Below are 24,106 nucleotides of genomic sequence, written 5' to 3' on the forward strand. Positions count from 1 at the left end.
AAAGTCCCACATCACAAATTACTTTATAAATTAAAGCAACTAAGTATTGACGGTCAAGTACACCAATGGATCGCGAACTGGTTGAGCAACAGACAAAAAAGAGTGGTGAGCGACGGATTTAACTTAGAGTGGGCGCCGGTCACTAGTAGCGTCCCTCGGGGCTCGGTTCTTGGCCCAGTGCTCTCCATTATTTGCATTAACGATGTGGGTGTTCGAATCAATAATCTCATTAGTAAATTTGCAGACGACACAAAGATTGGTAACTCGGTTCTCACTGACGAAGACAGGCAAAGCCTCCAAGAGGATTTGCATAAAATTTCAGCTTGGTCTGATAGATGGGAGATGCCCTTTAATGTAGACTAGTGCCAGGTCCTTCAAGTTGGAACAAGAAATAAGAAATTCGATTATGAAATGCGCGGCGTTAAACTTAAAAGCATTCAATGCGTTAAGGACTTGGGGGCTAGAATCGCGTCAAACGTCATATTCTCACAGCAATGCATCGATGCAGCATATAAAGCGAACAGAATGTTGGGCTTCATTAGAATAAACTTTTTATTAAAAAATAAAGATGTAATACTTCCGCTCTACAATAGTTTAGTCAGACCCCACTTGGAATTTGCGGTACAGTTTTGATCTCCCCATCATGCAAAGGACATTGCTAAATTAGAAGGTGTTCAACGTCGGGCAACAAAAATGATCCCTTCCTTGCGCAACAAACCCTACGAAGAGAGGCTTTCCACCCTTAACATGTTCTCTCTTGAGAAACGTCGCCTCCGAGGAAAACTCATCGAATGTTTTAAAATACTTAATGGATTCACGAATGTGGGCAAACCAAAAATGCTCAAATTGTTGTAACCTGTCCCTTGTTATTTGGGTTTGCTTGTGGTTACAAGGTAACGTGTGCCGAAGAACGTGAGTTCTGGGATATTTAAATATGTATACACTAGTCTATTTATTAAATTAATAAAATGGAAGCGTTCAGAGACGCACGGGAGTTCTTTCGCCTTGTATAGCGGCGCGAGTATTGTCACGGTACTGGCTCACAGTGACGCAACACAATAACACAATAATATGAGAAATGGAAACAGTAATCACTGTTCCTGCAACACACAATAGCACACTATAATAACTAATGGTGTTGTGAGAGGTGTCACCACACTACATCTTCCTTGCCTCGGTGTAGGGTGTCGCTGATGATCAATGACTTCTGCTATCGCTACTGTTTACAACGCATGTGGCCGCTAATGGGCCGCTAATTGTCATAGCGCGAAGGGACAGGGCTGGCGGCTTGATGTTCCAAGAGTGCTTCCATATTCACCTCGTCCTCGGGGAGATAACGCCCAAGTCGCTGTGGTAGTGGGGCGCTGATGTTGTAACGGGCTTGTCGGGGGGCGTTTAAAGGGTGTTGATTAAGACTTCAGCTTCCTTAAGGCGAATTATATTCGTAGCCTTTATTAGTAGAGTCATTTTGGGGGGTTCCGTGACCAACCTCTCCGTACCTTTTTTTCTCAGTGGATTTGGCATACTAGACCAATTTGAAGGAAATTTAGCTCCTATGTACCTCCCCAAAATGATGGCTAACTTTTTTATAGCCCAAAATCCAAAAAGGGGCGCCAAAATTACTGCCACCCCCTATATCTCAGTAACTAATTCAGCTAGGAGGATAATTTTGGTGTCTAGACATAGGTTTTGGGGGTCAAGGATTCCAATTCTGCCATCAGTTCACTTGTAAAACAATTCCATAGCAGAGAAATCCAATATGGCCACCAAATATGGCCACCGCTATACAATTTTCTTTGTTTCTTAACTACTATGTCACCTAGAAAGCTAATGTTGGTTTCTCTTTTGAATGTGATCCGTTTGACCATACTAATCAGACACTGCGGTCCCTTCAGGCAGGAATACCAGCTTCCGAATCGCTTACCGTTGATCTGACATCAGCCAAGGAGGATGGTAGAAGTAAAGTTAAGGAGTTCATGGATGAAAGGGTGTACTCCAAAAGCAAGTCGTTGAATGACAGAGTTCCACGGAGCAAGCGAAAGAACTTTTCCAGTCAGGAACTGGAAGGAGGAGTAGCTAGTGAGAACCTAAGGGGAAAGGCAGAAGAAATGGAGCGGGATGCACTGGCGTCTGTTGTTGGATTAGTTGATGGTAGTGGGACACTCAAACTTGAAGATGTCATGCAACATCGTGTCACGCCTGAGAGTCTTTCTATCTTTAATGCGAATGGAACGTTCCGGAAGTCTCAGAAAAGTAAACTTTTGCGGAAATTGGCAATGGAGGTGACCCCAGAACCTGAGGTGTATACAAGCATAATTGACATGGGGCTCATTTGGCGACTTGCGGTGCCAAGCGCTGAGGACAGGGAGAAGAGGGATGGGACCCAATTTACCTGGGGCGACTATGGACAGAAAATGGTAGATTTCGTCCTGAGTAGACACCCAAATGCAGAGAGGATCATTTGCGTAAACGATTCCTACGACCAGGACTACAACATTAAGGACTGTGAGCGGATGCGTCGACAGAAACAGATGCCAATCAAGAATGTCTTTATAAAGGTAGACGATAAGTTTCCCTCCAGTAAGGATTTCCATACTCTGCTAGGTAAACCTTCGAACAAGATCCGTCTACAGGCATTTCATCAAAGGGCATTCCAGAGAGTGGCAGAAAGAACAGGGACAGAGATAGTCTACTGTGTGGTTGGCAGCTATGCACGGAATCTCACTACGGGTAAGGATTTGCCTGAACTCCTATGTTTTCAAGCAGAAGCTGACACCGCCATGTTCACGATGTATAGTGTGCTTCGGTCAGAGGGCTACAAAGCAGCAGTCATACTTGATACAGAGGACTCTGACAACTATGTCCAAGCAGCATATGTTGCTCATATGATGCCAGGGGTCTTGTGCTTGAAACGAAAACATCAATTGATTGATGCCAAACGTTTGTGTAGCGAAGACATGTCGCAATCAATTATTCCAATACATGTCATTAGTGGGTGTGACCACAACTCCGGGTTCTTCGGGGCAAGTAAACTGCTGATTGTAGGACGCTTGGTAAAATCTGAAGAGGCACGTAAGCTACTTGCTTCATGTGGTGCAGAGCTTCCAGCACCGCAGAATGTGATCAGCGATTTGGAACAGTTCGTCATTCGCTACGTCTATGGCAACACCAAAAGCAAGACACCAGCAGAAGCTAGAGCTGCAAAGTGGAGGGTCCAGAAGAAGAAGAGTACAATGCGACTCATGCCCGACTCGGACAGTTTGTATCAGCATCTGCTTCGTGCAAATTATCTTGCATATTTGCTCAAGCATTACCAGCTGCAAAGGCACCCATCACCGATAGGACATGGATGGCATTTGGTAAACGGACTGTGTCTACCTGTGAGGTCGACTGAGCCCCACTTCCCTTGTCCATGCCACAACCGCCAGAACCAAACACAGAGGTCAACAGTGTCAGTGAAGAGAGCAGCAGTAATGTGGACAGTGATTCAGATAGCAGAAGTTCATACAGTGAGAGTGACTCATGTAGTAGTGACTGTGACCAGATAGTGATGTAGACTATTGAAGCTGGACTTTAGATCAAAGTTGTGGTGTGGTAACAGTTTTGTGCAAGTTGGTGTGCAACAGTTTTCTATTAAATATAAACAGATAGCATGACCCCCAAAACCTTTGCTTTAAAACCAACATCAGCTTTCTAGGTGACATAGTAGTTGAGAAACAAAGAAAATTGTATAGCAGTGGCCATATTGGTGGCCATATTGGATTTCTCTGCTATGGAATTGTTTTACAAGTGAACTGATGGCAGAATTGGAATCCTTGACCCCCAAAACCTATGTCTAGACACCAAAATTATCCTCCTAGCTGAATTAGTTACTGAGATATAGGGGGTGGCAGTAATTTTGGCGCCCCTTTTTGGATTTTGGGCTATAAAAAAGTTAGCCGTCACTTTTGGGAGGTACATAGGAGCTAAATTTCCTTCAAATTGGTCTAGTATGCCAAATCCACTGAGAAAAAAAGGTACGGAGAGGTTGGTCGCGGAACCCCCCAAAATGACTCTACTATTATGTACAAGAAGCGACGGAGCGAGAGCGACTGTCGTTGTGTGTCAGTCGGACTCTCGTGAAGGAGTCGGCACCATCGGAGTGCGAAGTATACAAAACTGAGACGGTAAACACTGACGGACGACATTCCTATAAGGTGGCGTGATCTATCTGTCGTGGGCTTTTCCATTGACAATTGTATGCCTAATTCGTGGTGATATTAAATAATAATAATACATTGATATCCTACTATAACACTGCTCGGTCACCTACCAGTGATCGCGACCTCGCGATATACAAAAATCTAAATAGCAGACTAGTTACCATGAACATACATAGTGGGAGTTTGTCAAGCAGACTGCCTATGATACAATTACATTAAAACACTGGCTATGTAAGAACAGATGTGGAGTTATAATATAAATAGTGAGAGGGAAACCACAACGTGTGTGACATGAAACATAAGAAACCTCTCAAAAGATAAATATAAGGACACATGTATAAGAAGCTATCAACTGGCATGGTTACAGACAATGAAACGTTGATCTAGCTCCTAAAAAAAAAATACAGTAGTGAAACACAGTACAATGTTAAGTATAGGAGCAGCCAGGTTTTTGTCCCCTGACTTGTCTGAGAAAAGGAAAAACTACCTTGCCAGTGGCCTCCCGGCATCCAGTCGCCGTGTCTGCACAACCAAATAATCGTGCAGGACAGAGTTTCTCCTAATAAGGTAGCACATGACGACGAGACTGACGAACATCAGAAACATTGGTACCAAAAATCCAGGGTACAGGTAGGGGAGATGCAAATAACCAGGCAGCGTTTCCTCCAGGGTTTCCGCAAACTGTTTTGTTTGCGAAAGACAATGAATTAAGGGAATTAGTCACATACGAGATGCTGGAGAAATGAATGTCATCGAGAGACCGTAGAGGAAACACTCGATGGGAAATATTGGCCGTGAAAACCAGACGGATCCGGGACGGGTACGTTGTTATGTTAGTGGAGCGGATATAGCATGCTTCCGCTATGGCATAGTGACCAGTAACCCGTTGATAAGTGGTACACTCCGGGCAGATGACCGATACATAGAATGACTGAGGGAAATAAAAATAATGCAGACCCTGAAAGTTCTTATGGAAAACAGGCGTTGGTGTTAGCTGCTTGTAGGGGCACAGGGAAAGAGCATCAGACGCGTTCACGCGGGTGAGGGCGATCTCGCATACCCCTCCCCGAACTGGTAGGAAGGCAAAGAGAGACGCAGAGCAATAGAATCGCCCGAAGACCGTCTCCTTGCAATACTGCAAGAGTGAGTAGCTACACGTTGAATACAGAGCGAAATCCTTCGCGATTAGAACAAGAGACGGGGACGTGTCCAGGGCTAACACACTGTCCTTTGCTGAAAAAGGGAACGGGACAATTTCGTGTGCCTCAAACACGTCCGCCGTCTGAAATGGAACATGAATGATTATGGCATCAGGGGTGAGGCTGGACTCAATCAAGGGGTAAAAATATTGACTCATGTCCGGGGTGAATAAAGGCGGTAGGCTATAATTTTGATACCCGATCTGGACAGTCGTTCTCAAATCGTGTAGAGTGAACAAGGCAGGTGTGACTCTACCGTGCGCTGCATCAACCATGTTGCTAATAACCTGCTGATTAGCCGTTGCGACGGAGTTAATGACGTTTTCCAATACATGCAAGGCCTGATCTAGGAGGAGAAACTGATTCACCTGGTCGATCTGTTTGACAACTATGTTGATAACCTCTACCATCTTATTTGTCTGCTCGAGCAGTTCCTCAATGTTAGTATGCAATTGCGCAAGTTTTCTACAATTGGCGTTGATCACCCTGCGATTTCGAGCAGCAAAGGAAAGTACATGAGCGTAGTGGTCCCGCAAATCGCGAACGTCCTCGTCGGTAGCCGTACCGAAAAGGAACCTTGAGGCGGACCCAACGATGTTGAGCAACCCCCTCTTTACCCGAGAGTGAACTGAGTGAAAACTATAATCCATGTTTACCTCATCAACTTTTCCCCGTAAGAACAGAATCCTATCCTCCAGTAGTTGAAAAAGAGTCAGAGAGTTGGTACTAGAAGGTGCCTTTGATTCCCTAGTCTTGGTAGCCCGTATGGCGTCTGCCATGCCGAGTAGTTTTTCTGAGACTCTTTTCTGTGAGGTGCTTGTAGCTGGCGCCGAGTGAGGTGCTTGAAGCTGGCGACTTGTGAGTTGCACGTAGCTGGTGATTTGTGAGATGCTTGTAGATGGTGATAAAGGAGGGCTGCCGACGATGGACAGCTCTGCGCGTCACGTCGTCATTTGGGTTACCCGGGTGTTTACCAAAGTTACCAGGAGGGTTACTAGGGTTACCAGCAGGGTTACCACGAAATTACCCTAAAACAGGGTAATTACTCTGCACCTGGCAGCACTGTGTGTTCATGGCGGGCCGTTTGGGAGAGTAGGCAGCAGGCGACGGCCGACACCCGCCCGTCCAGCACCTCCCCGCCATCACAGGAGGAGAGGATGAAGAGCACGGTGAGGGCAAGGAAGAGGAGGAAGGAGGTGGCGGAGAGGCGGCCCTGGCGGGTGTGGAGGGAAGGGGATGCAGAGGTGCCATTCTTGTGGTGGATGCCTGCCGGGTCTGCGGAGAGGAGGAACGGGGATTAGTGTGGCGGCCCCGGCAGAGCCTCGGCATTTGTGCAGCATTACTACCACACGCCACCAGCCGCGCCCACGCCTCCACCTCACCCGAAGACTGAAACTCGATGGTTGCTTCTCGTGACAATCAATCATTCAATCAAAGGGGCTTACGGCGGGGGGACGCGTTGCCTCACCGGCCCTACAAGGACCCTCCCCCTCCCCCTGGGCGTCCTTCTGAGCAAGCTATCCATGCAAACGTCTCTCCCATACCAAGAATATCCAAGGAAGATCGATCGGCTTGTTCTAGCCACGAGCTGTGTGGGCGCCCCTGTGTCCTCCTTCACTCAGGATTGTCACCTACAGAAACAACCGGTGAACACGATTTACTTCTTGTGGCAACTCAATCGTAAACACACACACACACACACACACACACACACACACACACGGCCCGGTAGGTCAGTGGTTAGAGCGTCTGCCTCACAACCAGAAGGACCGGCGTTCGATTCCCCGACCGGGTGAAGATAAGTTGGGTTCATCTTCTTTCAGGTGTAGCCCCTGTTCACCTAGCAGTGAGTAGGTACGCGACGTAAGGCAAGGAGTTGTGACCTCGTTGTCGCGGTGTGTTGTGTGTGAGTGGTCTCCGTCCTCACCAAAGACCGGTCACTGAACACTGAGCTCCTTCCGTAGGGGAACGGCTGGCTGTCTCGAGAGACCCGCAGCAAACTAAAAGGTGAATTACACACACACACAGTCACACACACACACACACACACACACACACAACCCTCCACACACACAACCCTCCACACACACATACTATTGCACCCATGATTTCTCGACATGCATCAACGCCTCTAGTGGACTGATAAAGAGAGGCGGACATAAAAACCAACACGCACGCCAACACCTACACACAAAGCTCCCTTCTGTGATGACGATAATAAAAGTGTTGGTAAATGGAACACGCAGAGGATAGGGGTGGAGGGGGGAGGAGGAGGGGAGGGGAAGGGGGAGGTTAGTGAGTGTCGCCTGCCAAGCCTCCGCGGCGAGTGTCAGGTGTCGGAGCGGCCTCCGTTCCCCCTCCGATCTTTCCTCTTTACCCTCCTCTTCGTCCTGCCTGCCTCCTTTCACGCAGCCACGACAGAAACTGACCTCACCTTTTTTGCCACATGAGCGCTAAACTTGCTACTGGAAAAGTCTTGCGAGTTCTGGCATAGATCAGTGGACATTGCCGGCACTCACTCGCCTCCCTAACTCAGCCCTGTGTGTGTTTACTTAGGGGGGGGTCTCTGCCTAACCCTCGAATGAAAGAAATACTGCTTAAATCTCGAATTAAAGAAAACTCCTTACTGAACTCCGTGTGTATCTTAAGGTCTTTGTTCTAAACCCTCGGAAACACACACGATCCTACCAGACAATTACTTCAGGTAGCTGGTGAGATACGACCTGTTTTACATATTACGTGATATCACTAATGGCGACTTATTTAATGTTACGAGACGGTGCTGGATCATGTCTGAATAGCAGCGAGCACTTAGGCAGAGTAATTCGAGTAAAGGAAAACAATTTATGTAACAGAAGCACATATTAGAGCTCTGGAATTCATATTACGATAAAGAATGCGACCAAGAGCGAAAGTTCAGTGTATCAAAACCAACCCCGGAACGTACGCTTGAAAACGATAGAGAAGAACAAAGAAAACAGTCACGCAATTTTAGTCTCGAGGCGTATTGATGCTCCCCACCTCTCCTGTATCACCGGAAAGAGTAAATGAAGGACGTAGAAGTCTGGAGGAATATATATATATATATATATATATATATATATATATATATATATATATATATATATATATATATATATATATATATATATATATATATAGCTGTGTTGAGCTGTGAATAATGAACAGGTGAGGCATGTTCTGGTGTCCCTGTCTGCCATTTCTCCCTCATTCGTTCTCTCCTCCTATCTTCTCTTTCCTTGCTCCCCTTGCTTTCTCCTCCTCCTTCATTCCATCGTCCTGTCTTCTTCCCTCTTCTATCCTCCCATCTCCTCACTGCTCTCCTTTCTCCCTTGTTCTTCCCCTTCGTTCCATCCTCCTCTCTCCTCTTCCCCTTTCCCCTGTTCTCCCTCCCTCGCTCCCCTTCCACCCTTTCTCCTCCCCTCCGTCTATCGTCAGTGTAGCCCATTGAGTGTTCTCGCCTTCTCGGTGGCCATATCCTACAAATCCCTCTTGCCCTGTCGGTGTTCTCAGTCGGTAAAGATGTGTGTGTGTGTGTGTGTGTGTGTGTGTGTGTGTGTGTGTGTGTTAGTGTCCCTTTATCAGTACCTCTGTGTCTCTGTGTTCCTCTATTCCTCTGTCTCGCCGCCATTCACTGTCTCTGATCACGACGATGTATATGACCATGTGTGTATCTCTGCTTTGTATGCGTTCCCCTGCCTGTAGCTCTGTCCAAGATCTTTAGAACCTAACCAAACCTAACCTGACCTAGTCTAACCTAACTTAACCTAACCTAACCTAAGCTAACCTCACCCAACCCTAACTCAACCTAATCTAACCTATAGAGCTTGGTGCTCTCCCTGTTTCCCTGTGCCTGTAGTCCTATCCCTGTGTTCCTCCGCCTCGCCGCTAGGATACTCACTGTGTACGATGTGCACGACGATGTGGTGGGGCTCCGAGTTGGCGGTGTGGCAGGCGTAGCGGCCGGCGTCCTTCGGGGTGGCGCGATGGATGAGGACCCTGGAGGAGGAGGAGGTCGGCCCGTGCTCCTTTACCACCTTGATGCCGCCGCGGGGGGAATCGTAGGTGAGGGGCTGCGGGGAGGTAGTAGGGGTAGAGGCAGGAGGAATGGCCAGGAGGGTGTGTTGGTGGGCGATTTTTATTCGTGATTAAAAGACGAGGAGTCAAGAGTTACAAGTGCGGAGGAAAGGTGGAGAGGTCAGAGGGAGGATCAAAACCAGTGGAAAGGCCAGTCACAGAAAAAGAGAATGGGAGAGCGAGAGGGAGAGTGGGAGAGTATAAGGAGGGAGGAAAGGTGAGCAGGTCGAAGCGGAGAAGAGGGTGAAGAAGCGGGGGAGGGTCAGAGGGAGAGAGAAGTGTGTGTTCAAATAGGGAGGGAAGGTTAGAGGTTGGATAAGAGAAGAGGGTGGAGCAGTAGTGAGTTAGTGGGAGGTGGAAGAGGATGTAGAGAAAGAAAGAAAAGAAGGGAAGGACGCCAAAGAATGGAACAAAGATGGGAAAAGAGAGATTATGATTAACAAATGAAGAATAAAATAAAACGAGTGAGCAAAGAAAAAAACAATAGAAAGAGATACGAAGAGCGAAGTGAGAAGGAAGGAATGAGCAAGTGAAGAGAAGCGAAAAGAGAGAATTAAAGGAGGAATAAAGAAGAGGATGATTAGCAAGTGAAGAACAAGATAAAACGAGAGGGAAAGGACGAGCAAGCAAAGATAAATCAATAGAAGGAAATGCGAAGAGCGAAGTGAGAAGGAATAAGCAAGTAAAGAGAAGCGAAAAGAGGGAATTAAAGGAGAGTCAAGCGGAGAACGAGGAAAGGGAGTGACGAAGGACGCGACAGGCAAGGACGGAGATACATGAAGGTGTGAAGAGAAAAGACGAAGGGGAGACGAGGGAGATAAAAGACAAACAAGCGAGGAGGGAAGAAGAGCAGCGAGGGGGAGGAGGAAGCAAGGCAGAGGAAAGAGAGAGAGAGAGAGAGAGAGAGAGAGAGAGAGAGAGAAAACAATGTGCAAGGGAGGGGAACAAAAGAGAAACGTAATGGTTAGATTATTCTATTACTGGTGATGTATATTCTCTCTCTCTCTCTCTCTCTCTCTCTCTCTCTCTCTCTCTCTCTCTCTCAGCACACAATCTATGCTCCTCCGCCATTCCTGCCATTCACATCCCTTTTCTTTTTTCCTCCCTCCACTCACCCTCCTCCGCCTATTTTATCTTCCACGCCTTCCGCTAATGGCCCCTTTATGTACCCTCCACCTCCCGTTACCTCTTTCTCTCTCTCCCTCTTCCTCTCCCTGTTTTCCCTCCTCTTTTACTTCTTTCTCCTCTCTCTCCCTCTTTCGTTCTTTCCCGCATCATCTTACTTCTTTCCCTATCTCCCCCATCCTCGGCTTGTTTGTTTTGTTCTTTTCCCTCTCCTCTCTTTTACTCCTTCCTTCAGCTCTCCCTCGTCATCACACTTCTTTCTGTACCTCCCACATTCTCCCCCCCTCCCCCGTTTGTTTGTTTTTGTGTGTTCTCTTCCCTCTTTTTTCTCCTCTTCTCTTTCGTCCTTCATCTCCCTGTCTTCGTCCTCTCTCTCTTCATCTCGCGTCATCACTTTCTCACTTATTTTCATGCCTTTTTTTGCTTCCTCGCCCCGATGCTTTTTCTGCGTGTTGTTCCCTTCTCTTCTTTCTCCTCCTCCTTTCGTACCCTATCTCCCTGTTTTCGCCCCCTTCCTTATTCTCTCATCATCACTTTCTCTCTCTTGGCTCCTCATCCTTGCTTATTTTCACGCCTCTGCTTCCTTGCTCTGATGATATATTTTTTTCCCTCCTATTTTCCTCCAATCTTTCGCTCCTCATGTCCCCATCTTCGTTCCCTCCCTTCCCCTCTCTCTCTTTACTGTTTCCTCTCCTGCTTCCTCATTTTCACTCACGTTTTACTGTCTTTGCCTCCTACCCCTGCGTTCATTTTTGTATTATTTTCTCCTCTTTTCTCGCTACCGTCCTTCGTTATTCCTCCCACGCCTCGTTATTTTCTTCCCTTCCCTTATTCTACACCCTAACATACTCCTAACACTATTTTCGTTTCTATGTTACCTCTTGCATTTTTATTTTCTCTTCTCTCTTCCTCTCAGCAACACTTTCGTTTTTGTTGATCTCCTCTATTCTTCTTCCTACCTGCTGACATTCAGCATCAATATGAAAGAAAGTAAAGTAACTCCTAGCAAAGAAAAGGTGCCTAATTATCAGAGAGCGAATTTCGTAAGACTCCGATCAATTCTAAATAATTCTGACTGGACTGAAATCTCGGCGGAAACAGATATTGATAAATCTTGGGGGGCCTTCACCACAATATTGAACAATGCCATAAGCATATGCGTACCCTATCGAAACAGACGTTCAGCTTCTAAGAAGAAACCCAAATGGTGGAATAACGAAATTCAAAATAGCCTATCTCTTAAAAAACGCGTATACAGTACATACATATCATCTCAGAGCGAGGCTGACAGACTAGAGTTGGACAGAATTCGCCGCGAAACCAAGAAATTAATAAAATGAAGCAAGAAAAATCTTGAAGAATATATAGCGGAAACGAGTAAATCTAATCCTAAAGAATTTTTTAGCTATGTAAATAATAAAAAGTCACTCACTTGTGGTATCGGACCGCTTGCTAATGATAATGGTAACCACACGAACGATGAAAATGAAATGGTTACAATCCTAAATAACTTTTTCGCATCCGTATTTACCGACGAAGATTGTTTATCACCTCAACCACCGGAGGTGAGAAGGACCGAAAAGATGTTAAGTGGCGTGCTCATCGTAGAAAGTGACATTTTACGCACAATTGAAAAGATTAAAGTAAGCAAAGCTCCTGGTCCAGACAAAATTACCCCTAGGGTCTTAAAAGAAATCAAACATCAAATTTGTAAACCGCTCTCCATCATATTCAATAAATCTTTAACAGCTGGAAAAGTTCCGTCGGATTGGAAACTTGCAAATGTCACACCAATTTTCAAAAAGGGGGACAAGTCTCATCCAGGAAACTATCGACCAATTAGCCTGACATCGATTCTTTGTAAGTTAATGGAGACTATCATTCGCGACAATATGGTGAAATTTTTTGAAGAAAATAATATGATAAATAATTCGCAACATGGCTTCCGTAGTAAACGTTCGTGTTTAACTAACTTACTTGATTTTTTTCATTATATTTTTGAGGTGTTCAATGAAAGCAGATCAGTAGATATCATATATCTGGATTTTCAAAAGGCATTTGATAAGGTCCCCCACCAACAATTGCTCAGCAAACTACTGGCGCACGGTATCTCGGGTAACATTCACAATTGGCTTGTGGACTGGCTCTCTGAGCGGAAACAGAGAGTAGTTCTAAACGGTGTTACATCTAACTGGCTCGACGTCAGAAGCGGCGTACCTCAAGGATCATTGCTTGGCCCCATGCTCTTCTTAGTTTATGTTAATGATATCGATGATGGGCTCACTTGCAAAGTATCAAAATTTGCTGATGACACAAAAATTGCTAGTAAAGTAACTGCGACACTCGACGAAGAAGCTTTACAATCAGATCTAGATCGACTTGCACGTTGGGCCAATCAATGGCAAATGAAATTCAAGGTTGACAAATGTAAAGTGTTGCACATCGGAAAAAATAACAGTCGCATTCGGTACGTAATGAATGGCCAACAACTTTCTGCAATAAGTAAAGAAAAGGATCTTGGAATCACTATATCAAGCGATTTAAAGCCCGGTCAGCATTGTTCATAGGTAGTTAAAACTGAAAACAAATTGGTTGGCTTCATCGGACAAGTCTTTAATAATAAATCGGAAAAAGTAATATTAAAACTGTAAAATTCGTTGGTTCGACCCCGTCTAGAGTACTGTGTACAGTTTTGGTCTCCCTACTACAGAAAAGACATAGAAAAGTTGGAACGGGTTCAACAAAGAGTAACAAAGATGATTCCTAGGTTGAGAAATTTATCATATGAACAAAGGCTTAAAGAAGTAAATTTATTCAGTCTCTCAAAACGAAGAATGCGAGGCGATCTAATGGAAGTGTTTAAAATGTTTAAAGGATTCAGTGATATTAATGCGGAAGATTACTTCACAATTGATCGATCAAATAGAACAAGAAGAAATCACAATTTGAAGATAAGTGGTAAAAGATTCTCGTCGCACGAAGCCAAACACTTCTTCTTCAATCGAGTTGTTAATGTTTGGAACTCTCTTCCCTGTGATGTCGTTGATAGTACAACAGTTACGGCCTTCAAGAATAGATTAGACAAGTATTTTGAATCCAACCAGCAACTAAGATATTACTCATTGTCGTAATAACGTTAAGTTCTTTCAAATAATGGTGTCTTTGTCTGCTTTTATAGCCCGGTTAGTGGTAGCAGTAATGGTAGTTCTTTCCTCTTTCCTACATAATTTCCTTGCAGTTTTTCCATGCTGCATGGTTCTTTTTCCTTTCCTGCCATCTTTGGCTGGAGGGATGGGGGGGGTGGGGAGGAGCCTTCGCCTTTGCTGTCCTTCATCTTCCACCTTTGATTAGATAGTTAGTGTAGCTTGTCACAAACAGCCTCGTAAGGACCTGCAGGTCTGCTGTTGTTTGTTCTTCCTTTGTGTTCCTTTATCTTCCCACTTCCTTTGTTTTCTTTACTGCTTCTTACGTTTTCTTTCAGCTCCATGTGTTTCCCTCGTTTTCTCTTTCCGACACCTTCATTTGTCATTCCAAACACTTTCTCCTTATCTTCATTTCCGTTTCTTCATCCCTAACTTTTCCCACCCCCGCACCCCCATTCCCTCCTCCCCTTCCTTCCATATCTTCCTCTCCTCCTTCCCTGTTTCCTCCTCTCCTTCCCTCTCTCCCTCGCACATCACTGCTTAATGCTTGCTTCCCTCCCTCACTTTCCATTATCTCTCTTAATCTTTCTTTTTGTTCCTCACTGCCTCTCTCCTTTCTATTTATGCCTTCCTCATTCCCGTTCAGTCTCCCTCCTTCCCCCCCTCTCTTCTTTCCCTCTCAACTTTGTCCTTTCCTTTCCTTCCAACCGAATCACTCTAAAAAAGCATATAACAATGCCAACACTATGCTCGGGTTCATAGCGAGGAACTTCGAGTGTAAACCGCCAGACGTGATGCTATCCTTGTACAATTCCATGGTAAGACCGCACCTCGAGTATGCAGTACAGTTCTGGTCTCCTAATTTCAGAAAGGACATATATTTACTGGAAAGGATTCAATGACGCGCCACGAAAATGATTCCAACCTTACGGGCCCAACCGTACCACTCAAACTCTTTACACTGGAGAAAAGACGCCTACGAGGGGACATGATTCAAGTCTTCAAATACCAGAAAAAATTCAATAACGTCGATTACTCCAAATTCTTTGAACTGCAAACCAACTCAAGAACTAGAAATAACGGTTTTCCCATTCAGTCGAGTCGATGTAGCACAGACATTGGAAGGAGTTTCTTTTCAAACCGAGTCATCCGCCACTGGAACAATCTTCCCTCAGAAGTAGTAAATGCGAATACCATCAACTCCTTCAAATATAGAATCGATCGCCATTTCGCTGCGTCGGGAGTAAACTGAATATCGAGGTGCTTTCATCTGCTCATCTGTCGAGCAGATTAAATCACCAAAGCGGGCAACCTCGTAATAAGCCAATAGGCTTTCTGTTGCCTGCATTTCCATGTTTCCATGTATCTCTTTCCCCTCCATCTACGTACCTTTCTCCTTTACCTCACCACCTCCTTCCCTCCTCTCTCTTTCCACCCTTTTCATTTCCTCCCTCTGTCTCTCTACTTCCACCCAGCCTCACCACCTCCCTCTCTCTTTTCCTCCTTCACCTTTTTCATGTCAGTCCACTATCTCTCTTTTTCTCTTCTCCCTCACCACCTCCCTCCCTCTATCCCTTTCCAGCCTTTCCTTCCCCTCCTAATACTTATTCTTCACTCCCGTCTCTCTCAGCCTACCCCCTCCTCCTCCCCTCTTTCTCTCTGACCCCTCCTTCTCCCCCCCTTCTTACCTCCCTCTCGTGGTACCAGGAGATGAAGGGCGGCGGGTCGGGGCTTTGCTTGACGATGCAGGTCAGGTTGATGGTGGAGCCAGAATTGACGTCTAGGTCCGGGCCGCCCAGCACTCGAGTTTCTGGTTGTGGCAGAGAAGAGCACTCATTCGGGGATCTTGGGACAGGGTGGGTGGGGGAAGGGGGTTGTAAGCTGGGCTAGTGGTGGGTTAGGGGTTAGTGTGTTGATAAGGCTTCGATTGGTAGGTTAAAAGGTTCTGGGTTTGGATGGGGGGGTTCTAAGCTAGGATCGGGGTAGGGGAGGATAAGGGTCTTTCGATTGGCTTGAGGGAAAGAGGTTCAAGGTTTGGATAGGTTCTTGAAGAAGGGGCTAGGGTTCTAGGTGTGTAGATGGATCAGGGTTCTAAAGGAAGGCGAGTTCGTTTATTGATTTATAGTTCGTGAGTTTATGGGGTTAGGCAAGGTTCTGGTGAGTTCGTTTACGGTTCTACGTATGCCAGCAGTTCTATTGGAATGGAAGACTGAAGGTTGTGCTTCTCGGTTCAGTGAGGGCTCGGGGAAAAAAGAGGAGGAGGAGGATAGGTTCTTTTCCCCCTCGGGTTCAATGGCATTTTAGTGGCTGTCTAATGAATCTTGACCCGGTTTGAGTTGATTTTATGCTTTTTCATGGATGTCGTGAGCAGGAAGAGGAGGAGGAGGAAGAGGAGGAAGTAAGGAGGGTGTTACGCTGGTGTAATGGAGTTTTAGTGGATTTTTAATGTCATCGTGGCTGTTTAAGGATGCAGTTTTTTGTAGGGTGGTTGTAAGGGGTATGTCAAGACATGTGGCGGTGCTTATTCCATGGTAGAAGACACAGCAGGTAGTCTCGATCCGCCCTCCCCCACCACTCTGTGCGCATTCTAAGTGACGTCACTACCTAGACGAGAGAGAGAGAGAGAGAGAGAGAGTGTGAAAATTCAAAGGTCTCCTAATGTAATGTAGTTCTTTGGTCGTCAAAGTAGGTTCTGATCCTGGAATGCATTTTCAACACTGTTTTAGTGCCCTCTGCATCAATTTCCCTGGAGTGTTAGGACAATTCACTCATATAATAATAATAATAATGACTACAGGGCATGTGCATTCACACATAATCCAGGGCTCCCATTCCTCTTTAAAGTATTTGTTCACCAAAGTCTTGGGTACAGACCATAGTGCCCGGTGCAGCTAAGCTCATTGAGATCCTTCCCTCAACAGCCTGGCAGTTTCCATTGTGCTATGCAATGAGGCCACAGCCTTATGATTTATATATGTACAAGATATGCAGGGATCTGCACCCACGAACAATGCAACACGAAGGCATATTAAACAAGAGTTTCCCGTGTCACAGAAAACGGACAGCACAGATAGACCTCCTCTAGCCGGTGGCTACGTCAAGACTGAGGTCCCCGCAGCAATCATACCTCTTCTTCGTCTAGATTGTGACGTCACAGTCTTCCTGCGCAGCCCACAGAAATTCTGGTCCAGCGGCCCCCCCCCTACTGTGGGAATACTTTGCTTGCCTCCCTTTACCTTGCTTATTCTACAGCGGTGTCGTGTGTGCGGGCGTCTGGTTCCCTCAAGACATGGCGAAGGTTATCCAAGAGCGGTGACGTGTGTGTTGGTGTGTGTCTGATTCATACCTCGAGTGTAAAGGACGGCGTGATGGAGTCGGTTCAGGAAGTAGGAAGGAAAAGGGGGACGTGTTGGGGGAGGTAGTGAATTGAAGAGCAGGTGGCACGTTCCATTTCTTTCTCCTCTTAAAAACAATGTCTGACTTGTTTATATAAGCGTCAAGGTATGGGAGTAACTGTCGCTGAAGGGAGATTAGGCGTTACATGTTCTCTCCTCGTACAATCTCTTATCTCTCTCTTCGCTTTTTCTTGCTCTCAGAGGGGAATGTATCACATCATAACATTTTGTACCTGAAGGAGCGGCTGGGGGAAGGAGATTACGTGTTACAAAACCTTCCTTTTAACATAACCTTTTCTACCGGTCATCTTGCGTAACTTTGAGGCAGGAAGGGGACTTGGGAGCGAGCGGTTGGAAAACAATATATTTATTTTCGAGTGAGGGAGTGGGAGGGGTGGTTGAAGGGAGATCAGATGTTGCAGAAACTTGTTATTATAACAGCCCTTTCTACCTGTGAAACTATGTAACTTTGAGGCAGGTAGGGGACATGAGCGAGCGGTTGGAAAATAGATGTTATACTCGTTATTAGAGTGAGGAAATGGGAGGGACTGTTAGAAGAAGGGGGATTAGGTGTTAAGAGCCTTCCTTTTATGCCTTTTGTACCTGTGATCCTCCGTAAGTTTCAGGCAGGTAGGGAACTTTAGAGCGAGAGGTTGAAAGATAGATGTTATATTCTGTTTTGTATATTAGAATGAGGTAATGGGAGGGACGGTTGGAGGGGGATGAAGTGTCACAGAGCCTTCCTTTTATCATAAACATTTGTACCTGTGATCTTGCGTAAGCCTCAGGCAGGTGGGGGACAGGAGCAAGCGGTTGGAAAATAGATGTTGCATTCTTTTTAGTGAGTCAAGTGTCAGTGTAAGAGAGATCAGACGTTGGAACCTTTTATCGTAACCTTCTGTACCTGTGATCTTACGTAACTTTCAGGCAGGTAGTGGACTTAGGAATGAGGGATTGGAAAACAGATTTTGTATTCTATTTTTTCATATTGTATTTTTATCTCTTTCTCTGCTCCGGGTTCCAAGAGCGTGTCGGCCACAGAAGCGTCCGTGAAGGAGTCCATCACGCCCCCTCGCCGCCCGCTCTCCGGCTCCCCTTCTTACACCCCAAATTGTATCCCCGGAAAACGCCGGCGAGAAACTTGATGCTCCTTATATTTCCAGGACAAAATATTAAACTTCTTTGGGGATCTCTTCCGTCGCCCTTCCTCTTCATCCCTATCTTTCCCTCCCTGACACACATACATACACACTCCCTCTCTCTCTCTCTCTCTCAGGTTTTTTCTCCTTTTTTATTCATCCCGTTCCCTCACGCTCAGGGTATCCCTCCCCGTCCTATTCCTTCAGTCCCTTCCTTAATTCCTTTCTCCCTCCCTCTCTTCCATTCTTCTTGGCTTCTTCCTCTTCTCTTCTTTTGTTTCCTTCCCCTCTTTCTCTCCTCACGCCCCCTTCCTTTTCTTCTCCTCACTCCACTCTAAAGTTTTATTTCCTGCCTGTTTTTCCGCGCCAGTCTCACCTTTCTTAGTATTTAGTCAACTCGTCTCTTCCTTTTCGTTTCCTCTCCCTCAGATTTCAGTGCTCAGTTTCGTTCATGTCTCTCTCTCTCTCACACACACACACACACACACACACACACACACACACACACACACACCGGTAGCTCAGTGGAAAGAGCGTCTGCCTCACAAGCAGAAAGACCGGGGTTCGACTCCCCGGCCGGGTGAATATAAGTTTATCTTCTTTTACGTGTAGCCCGTGTTCACCTGGCAGTGAGTAGGTACGCGACGTCAGGCAAGGAGTTGTGCCCTCGTTGTCGCGGTGTGTTGTGTGTGAGTGGTCTCAGACCTACCCAAAGATCGGTACTACGAGCTCTGTGCTCTACCGTAGGGGAACAGCTGGCTGTCTCGAGAGAGACCCGCAGCAGACCCCCCCCCCCCTCTCTCTCTCTCTCTCTCTCTCTCTCTCTCTCTCTCTCTCTCTCTCTCTCTCTCTCTCTCTCTCTCTCTCTCTCTCTCTCTCTCTCTCTCTCTCTCTCTCTCTCTCTCTCTCTCTCTCTCTCTCTCTCTCACACACACACACACACACACACACACACACACACACAAACACACACTGTTGAACGCCAGCACTCGTCGAGCGAGCAACTCTCCAGGCCCCAGGACCACCTGTAGACTGTTGAGTTGCTCGCTCGGCTCAGCTAAGGGCTGCCATGAGCATCCGTTTCCCCGCCTGGCACGCCAGCCGGCGGGTTCTTCCCCTCGACCCACGCCTGAGTCTTGCATCGACTCGACACCCCGCTACGGGCCGCCACATACGGCAAAGGCCCGTCTCCCTTAAGGGGAGATACCTATACCAACCAACCATCCAACGAAATGTAATAATCTCTCCTCGGTAAACACCTCAGGCACCACTGGCCCCTCGGTGCCACCCTCGCCCTCCCAATGGCACCTTTACTCTCGTGTGGCGCCGAGCCGCCCCTGCTGACACCTATCCCAGTGTTGGCCTTCTCATGCCTTCTGTCTCGCCGCCTCGTCCCGTCGCCCGCCTCTCGTTTTCCTCCTCGGACGCCCTAAGAGACACCCTTCCTGTTACGCCTCACGAATGACGTCTACTGTACTTCCTTTCGCAGTGCAACGCCCTCGTCCTCCTCCTCTGGTACTTAGACTCTCCCCTTCGCCGCTAACTGCGTACATGCTTCCTCGTGAGCCTAGATATTACCTTGTCTAAGTGCCTCCCTCCCAGCTTCCCCTTCCTTCCCCATCTCTCCCCCAAAAGAACTTTCACCCACCGACAACAGTGAGCCAGACGGCCGTGGAAAGGGACGGCGAGGTGGAGGTCTGGCACATATAGGCCCCGGCGTCGCGGTGCTGGGCGTAGTGTATCTTGAGCAGCCAGTCCTCCGAGCCGGGCTGGTGGATGGCCTTGAAGCGGTCGTCCTTGGTGAAGGTGAAGCGCCCCACCGTCAGCACGCGCAGGTCCCTCCTTCTTATCCACGACACCTTCAGGGGAAGAGAGAGAAGCGGCACGTGCAGATTAAAAGGAGGGAATTAGGGAAGAGAGGAGGAGAGGGGGTAGGGGGTGGCTGAGATTGGATGCACACACAATGTGAGCCGCGAGTCTCGACAGCTGCATTAGGGAGAGGTAACGCGGCTCTCAAAGGGAATATCAGGCGGATCGTCGAAATTGAAAGTGGTAAATAAAAGGGTGTACTTTTGCAACTGGCAGGAATCAAACATTTTTTTCTGTTTCCGTGTTGGCAAAGGGATGTTTTCCTTACATGCTTCAAGCCGCCCTCCTCCTCTGATCTCCTAAGGCTGCGGCGGCCCGTCCCTCCCTTCCCTACACACCCACCCTGCCGCACAGCCTCCAGGGTTTTACTTCGATGCTTTTTCCCACAACTCGTTATTATTTCAAGGCTTTTCTGATCCCTTAGGATTCAACGATCCCGCGCCACTTACCTGCCTACCTGCCTACCTCCCTCGACCTGCCATGATTCCCAGACGTATCCAATCATCGCTTAACCTTTCCTCCTCTTCTTTCTGGCCTGTTTCCTCCTGTGTCTGCACTTGGCCTCTTGTGACTCTGTGTGCCTTTGTCTTTCTTAACACAATCCCTCCCACCCACACACACACACGCACACTAGCTTCTTCCTCTTAACCTTCCCCACACAATCCTAATTTTTCCTACTCCGTCCCCAAACGCGCCCGCCCGCACTCACCGTACTGTTGCTCAGCAGGAACTTGATGCGGCAGCCGAGCACCGCCATCCTGTCCAGCTGCACGGTGATGTTCTTGGTTTGGGCCATGTCAAAGCTCGGCCCGCTCAAGGGGAAGTTCTTCCAAACCGCCTCCTTCTGCGTCTCCTCCAGCGCCTTGGTAAACTCCGCTTCCGTCCCGTCCACGCCCACGGGAGGAAATGTGTCGTTAGTGTTTTCAGAGGGACGTGGGGGGAGGAGAAAGAGATGGAGAGAGATAATCAGGAGTGGTACGTGGGAGATGAGTGAGGGAGATGACCCGTGAGAAGAGGGAGAAGGAGATTAAGATCCAGTGGCAGGGAGGGAGATACGGTGGATGTGCGAGGAGAAAGAGAAAAGGTGCGGAAGATAATAATGCCAACTGATATCGCAGAAGCTATAATGGAATAGGCAGAGCGAGATATGAAGGGCCATACGTCATGAGGCTCTTAGGAAAACAGAATGCAGTGAGCCCGCCTCTTATTACGGGACTCCAGCATATTACATTTTGAGTGGGCCTGAGAGGGAGGGAGGATGGGACCGACCGAAAGGAAAGGAGGAGAGAAGGGACAGCGACCGAGAAGGAGAGAGAAAGGGACAAGTATCGAGAGGGAAGGAGAAAGGGACAGTGCCGAGAGGGAGGAATGGCCAGCGACCGAGAGGGAGAGAGAAAGGGGCAAGTATCGAGAGGGAAGGAGAAAGGGACAGTGCCGAGAGGGAGGAATGGCCAGCGACCGAGAAGGAGAGGATGAGAGGAGAGGAGGAAATGACAGTGAGCAAAGAGAGAAAGGAACAGCAGAGGACAAGAGGAAGGGAGCACACACACAAAAACACACACACACACACACACACACACACACACACACACACACACACACACACACACACACACACACACACACACACACACACACACACACACACACACACACACACACACACACACACACACACACACACACACACACACACACACACACACACACACACACACACACACACACACACACACACACACACACACACACACACACACACACACACACACACACACACACACACACACACACACACACACACACACACACACACACACACACACACACACACACACACACACACACACACACACACACACACACACACACACACACACACACACACACACACACACACACACACACACACACACACACACACACACACACACACACACACACACACACACACACACACACACACACACACACACACACACACACACACACACACACACACACACACACACACACACACACACACACACACACACACACACACACACGGACTATAGATTCTATGATTAATGATGTGCTCCGGGAGGGCAGCATGAGCCAGTGCAAGATGGCGCCACTATAAACACTCGCCTGCGCCAGAACGGGCTGGGCCGACCATCAGGCCCCACCGGGAAGAAGCCTTGACCATCAGGAATCCAGGATGCACCGGGAAGAAGCCTACCGGCGCAATAGGCCAAGACGTAAAAACACACACACACACACACACACACACACACACACACACACACACACACACACACACACACACACAGTCTCAATAAAGAAAGTGTAAAACACGGCCTTGGATCCAGGAACTCTGCATAACGCTTCGGTTGAAAATAAGTGTACCGGAGTCTCCTGATGCCGGTAAGTCAAGTCTGTTTAGTTCCCGCGGCAAGTCGCCTACGCCAGCGGGAAGTTACGGGGGATCGTTTGCGTGGAAGCGTATCTGTTTGTCGTGCGGGGAGGGGCGGCAGCGGGTATGGGTGGGGGAAAGGAGAAAGGGAAGGTTTTGCATGTGTGGGAGAAAAGTGTAGAAGAGGATGTATTGGTGCGGGTTGTTGTGGGATGGATCTGTGTGGGGGGTAGACTATAGGAGGAGGATAAAAACTGGTCTGGTCATTTCTCTCTGCTGCCTGACCTAACTGGAAATGTCATCTTGTGTCTCCCCTGCGCCATGGGTGTTGGCACATGACCCCAGCGCTGCGCCCTACCGCCCCACTCCCTATCCCCCGCGGCGCTCTCCCGCGCTCTCCCTAGCTCACCTGTGGCGTGGATGAGGAGACACCACACAGCGACGACCTCCAGGCGCACCCACGCCATCTGCGGGGGAAGAAAGTAAGAGTGTTGTGAGCAGCAGCGGTAGGAGGGAAGCTTTACACCTTTACGAGAGCCACATGGCCTCACCACACACACACACACACACACACACACACACACACACACAGACACACACACACACACACACACACACACACACACACACACACACACAGACACACACACACACACACACACACACACACACACACACACACACACACACACACACACACACACACACACACACACACACACACACACACACACACACACACACACACACACACACACACACACACACACAGACAGACAAACAAACACACACACACACATACACACACAGACAGACAAACACACACACACACACACACACACACACACACACACACACACACACACACACACACACACACACACACACAGCTCCGGTAGCTCATCAGCTAGAACGCCGCGCTTCATGGTTTCACGGCCAAAAAGGCGGCGGTTCGAGCCCCGCTCAGGCCGGATTCTTACCGTTGACTAGAAGTGGTTACTGTCCCCCCTTGAGCAAAGGGGGTGGCGTGTGTGGTGTGTGGAGTCCTGGCAGTACCCAGAGATCGACGATAATGAGCATGCACTTGCTCGTGTCGGGAGGGTACGTGCTGGTGAAAGCGAGTTCAACTCGTGATCAGGCCGTGGTGAATTACACACACACACACACACACACACACACACACACACACACACACACACACACACAGTCTAACACGGCTCGGTAGCTCAGTGGGTAGAGCGTGTGCCTCACAACCAGAAGGACCGTGGTTCGATTCCCCGGCCGGGTGAAGGTAAGTTGGGTTCATCTTCTTTCAGGTGTATCCCCTGTTCACCTAGCAGTGAGTAGGTACGCGACGTAAGGCGAGGAGTTGTGACCTCGTTGTCGCGGTGTGTTGGGTGTGAGTGGTCTCAGTCCTCCCCAAAGATCGTTCACCGAGCTCTAAGCTCTCTCTCTCTCTCTCTCTCTCTCTCTCTCTCTCTCTCTCTCTCTCTCTTCTAGGGAAATTTTACTACATACTCCAAAACCCACTGAAATTTATG

The 24,106-nt window shown here is 47.8% G+C and overlaps 1 protein-coding gene across 1 annotated transcript; it reads right to left on the reverse strand.

Annotated features, from left to right (window-relative positions):
• Window positions 1–5,640: 5,640 nt before the first annotated feature.
• On the reverse strand, window positions 5,641–21,610 carry LOC126981135 (uncharacterized). The gene is made up of 5 exons (XM_050831854.1): window positions 20,880–21,610; window positions 19,950–20,160; window positions 15,456–15,577; window positions 9,324–9,495; window positions 5,641–6,676 (listed from the first exon to the last, which is right to left on the reverse strand). The coding sequence occupies exons 1-5, from the start codon at window positions 20,964–20,966 to the stop codon at window positions 6,444–6,446; spliced, it is 825 nt and encodes a 274-aa protein (XP_050687811.1). The 5' UTR covers window positions 20,967–21,610; the 3' UTR covers window positions 5,641–6,443.
• Between the last annotated feature and the right edge of the window lie 2,496 nt (window positions 21,611–24,106).

Source organism: Eriocheir sinensis, chromosome 46, assembly GCF_024679095.1.
Source record: "Eriocheir sinensis breed Jianghai 21 chromosome 46, ASM2467909v1, whole genome shotgun sequence".
NCBI lineage: Eukaryota > Metazoa > Arthropoda > Malacostraca > Decapoda > Varunidae > Eriocheir > Eriocheir sinensis.

Bases quoted from the DNA above. Each gene is read 5' to 3' on its own strand.
- LOC126981135 (XM_050831854.1), bottom strand. From the start codon at position 20,966: ATGGCCCAAACCAAGAACATCACCGTGCAGCTGGACAGGATGGCGGTG. The intron at 20,161-20,879 runs GTGAGTGCGGGC...CTTCCCCTGAAG, and splicing joins TCCTGCTGAGCAACAGTACG to GTGTCGTGGATAAGAAGGAG. The intron at 9,496-15,455 runs GTAAGAAGGGGG...ACCTCCCCGCAG, and splicing joins CCTGGTACCACGAGAGGGAG to CCCCTCACCTACGATTCCCC.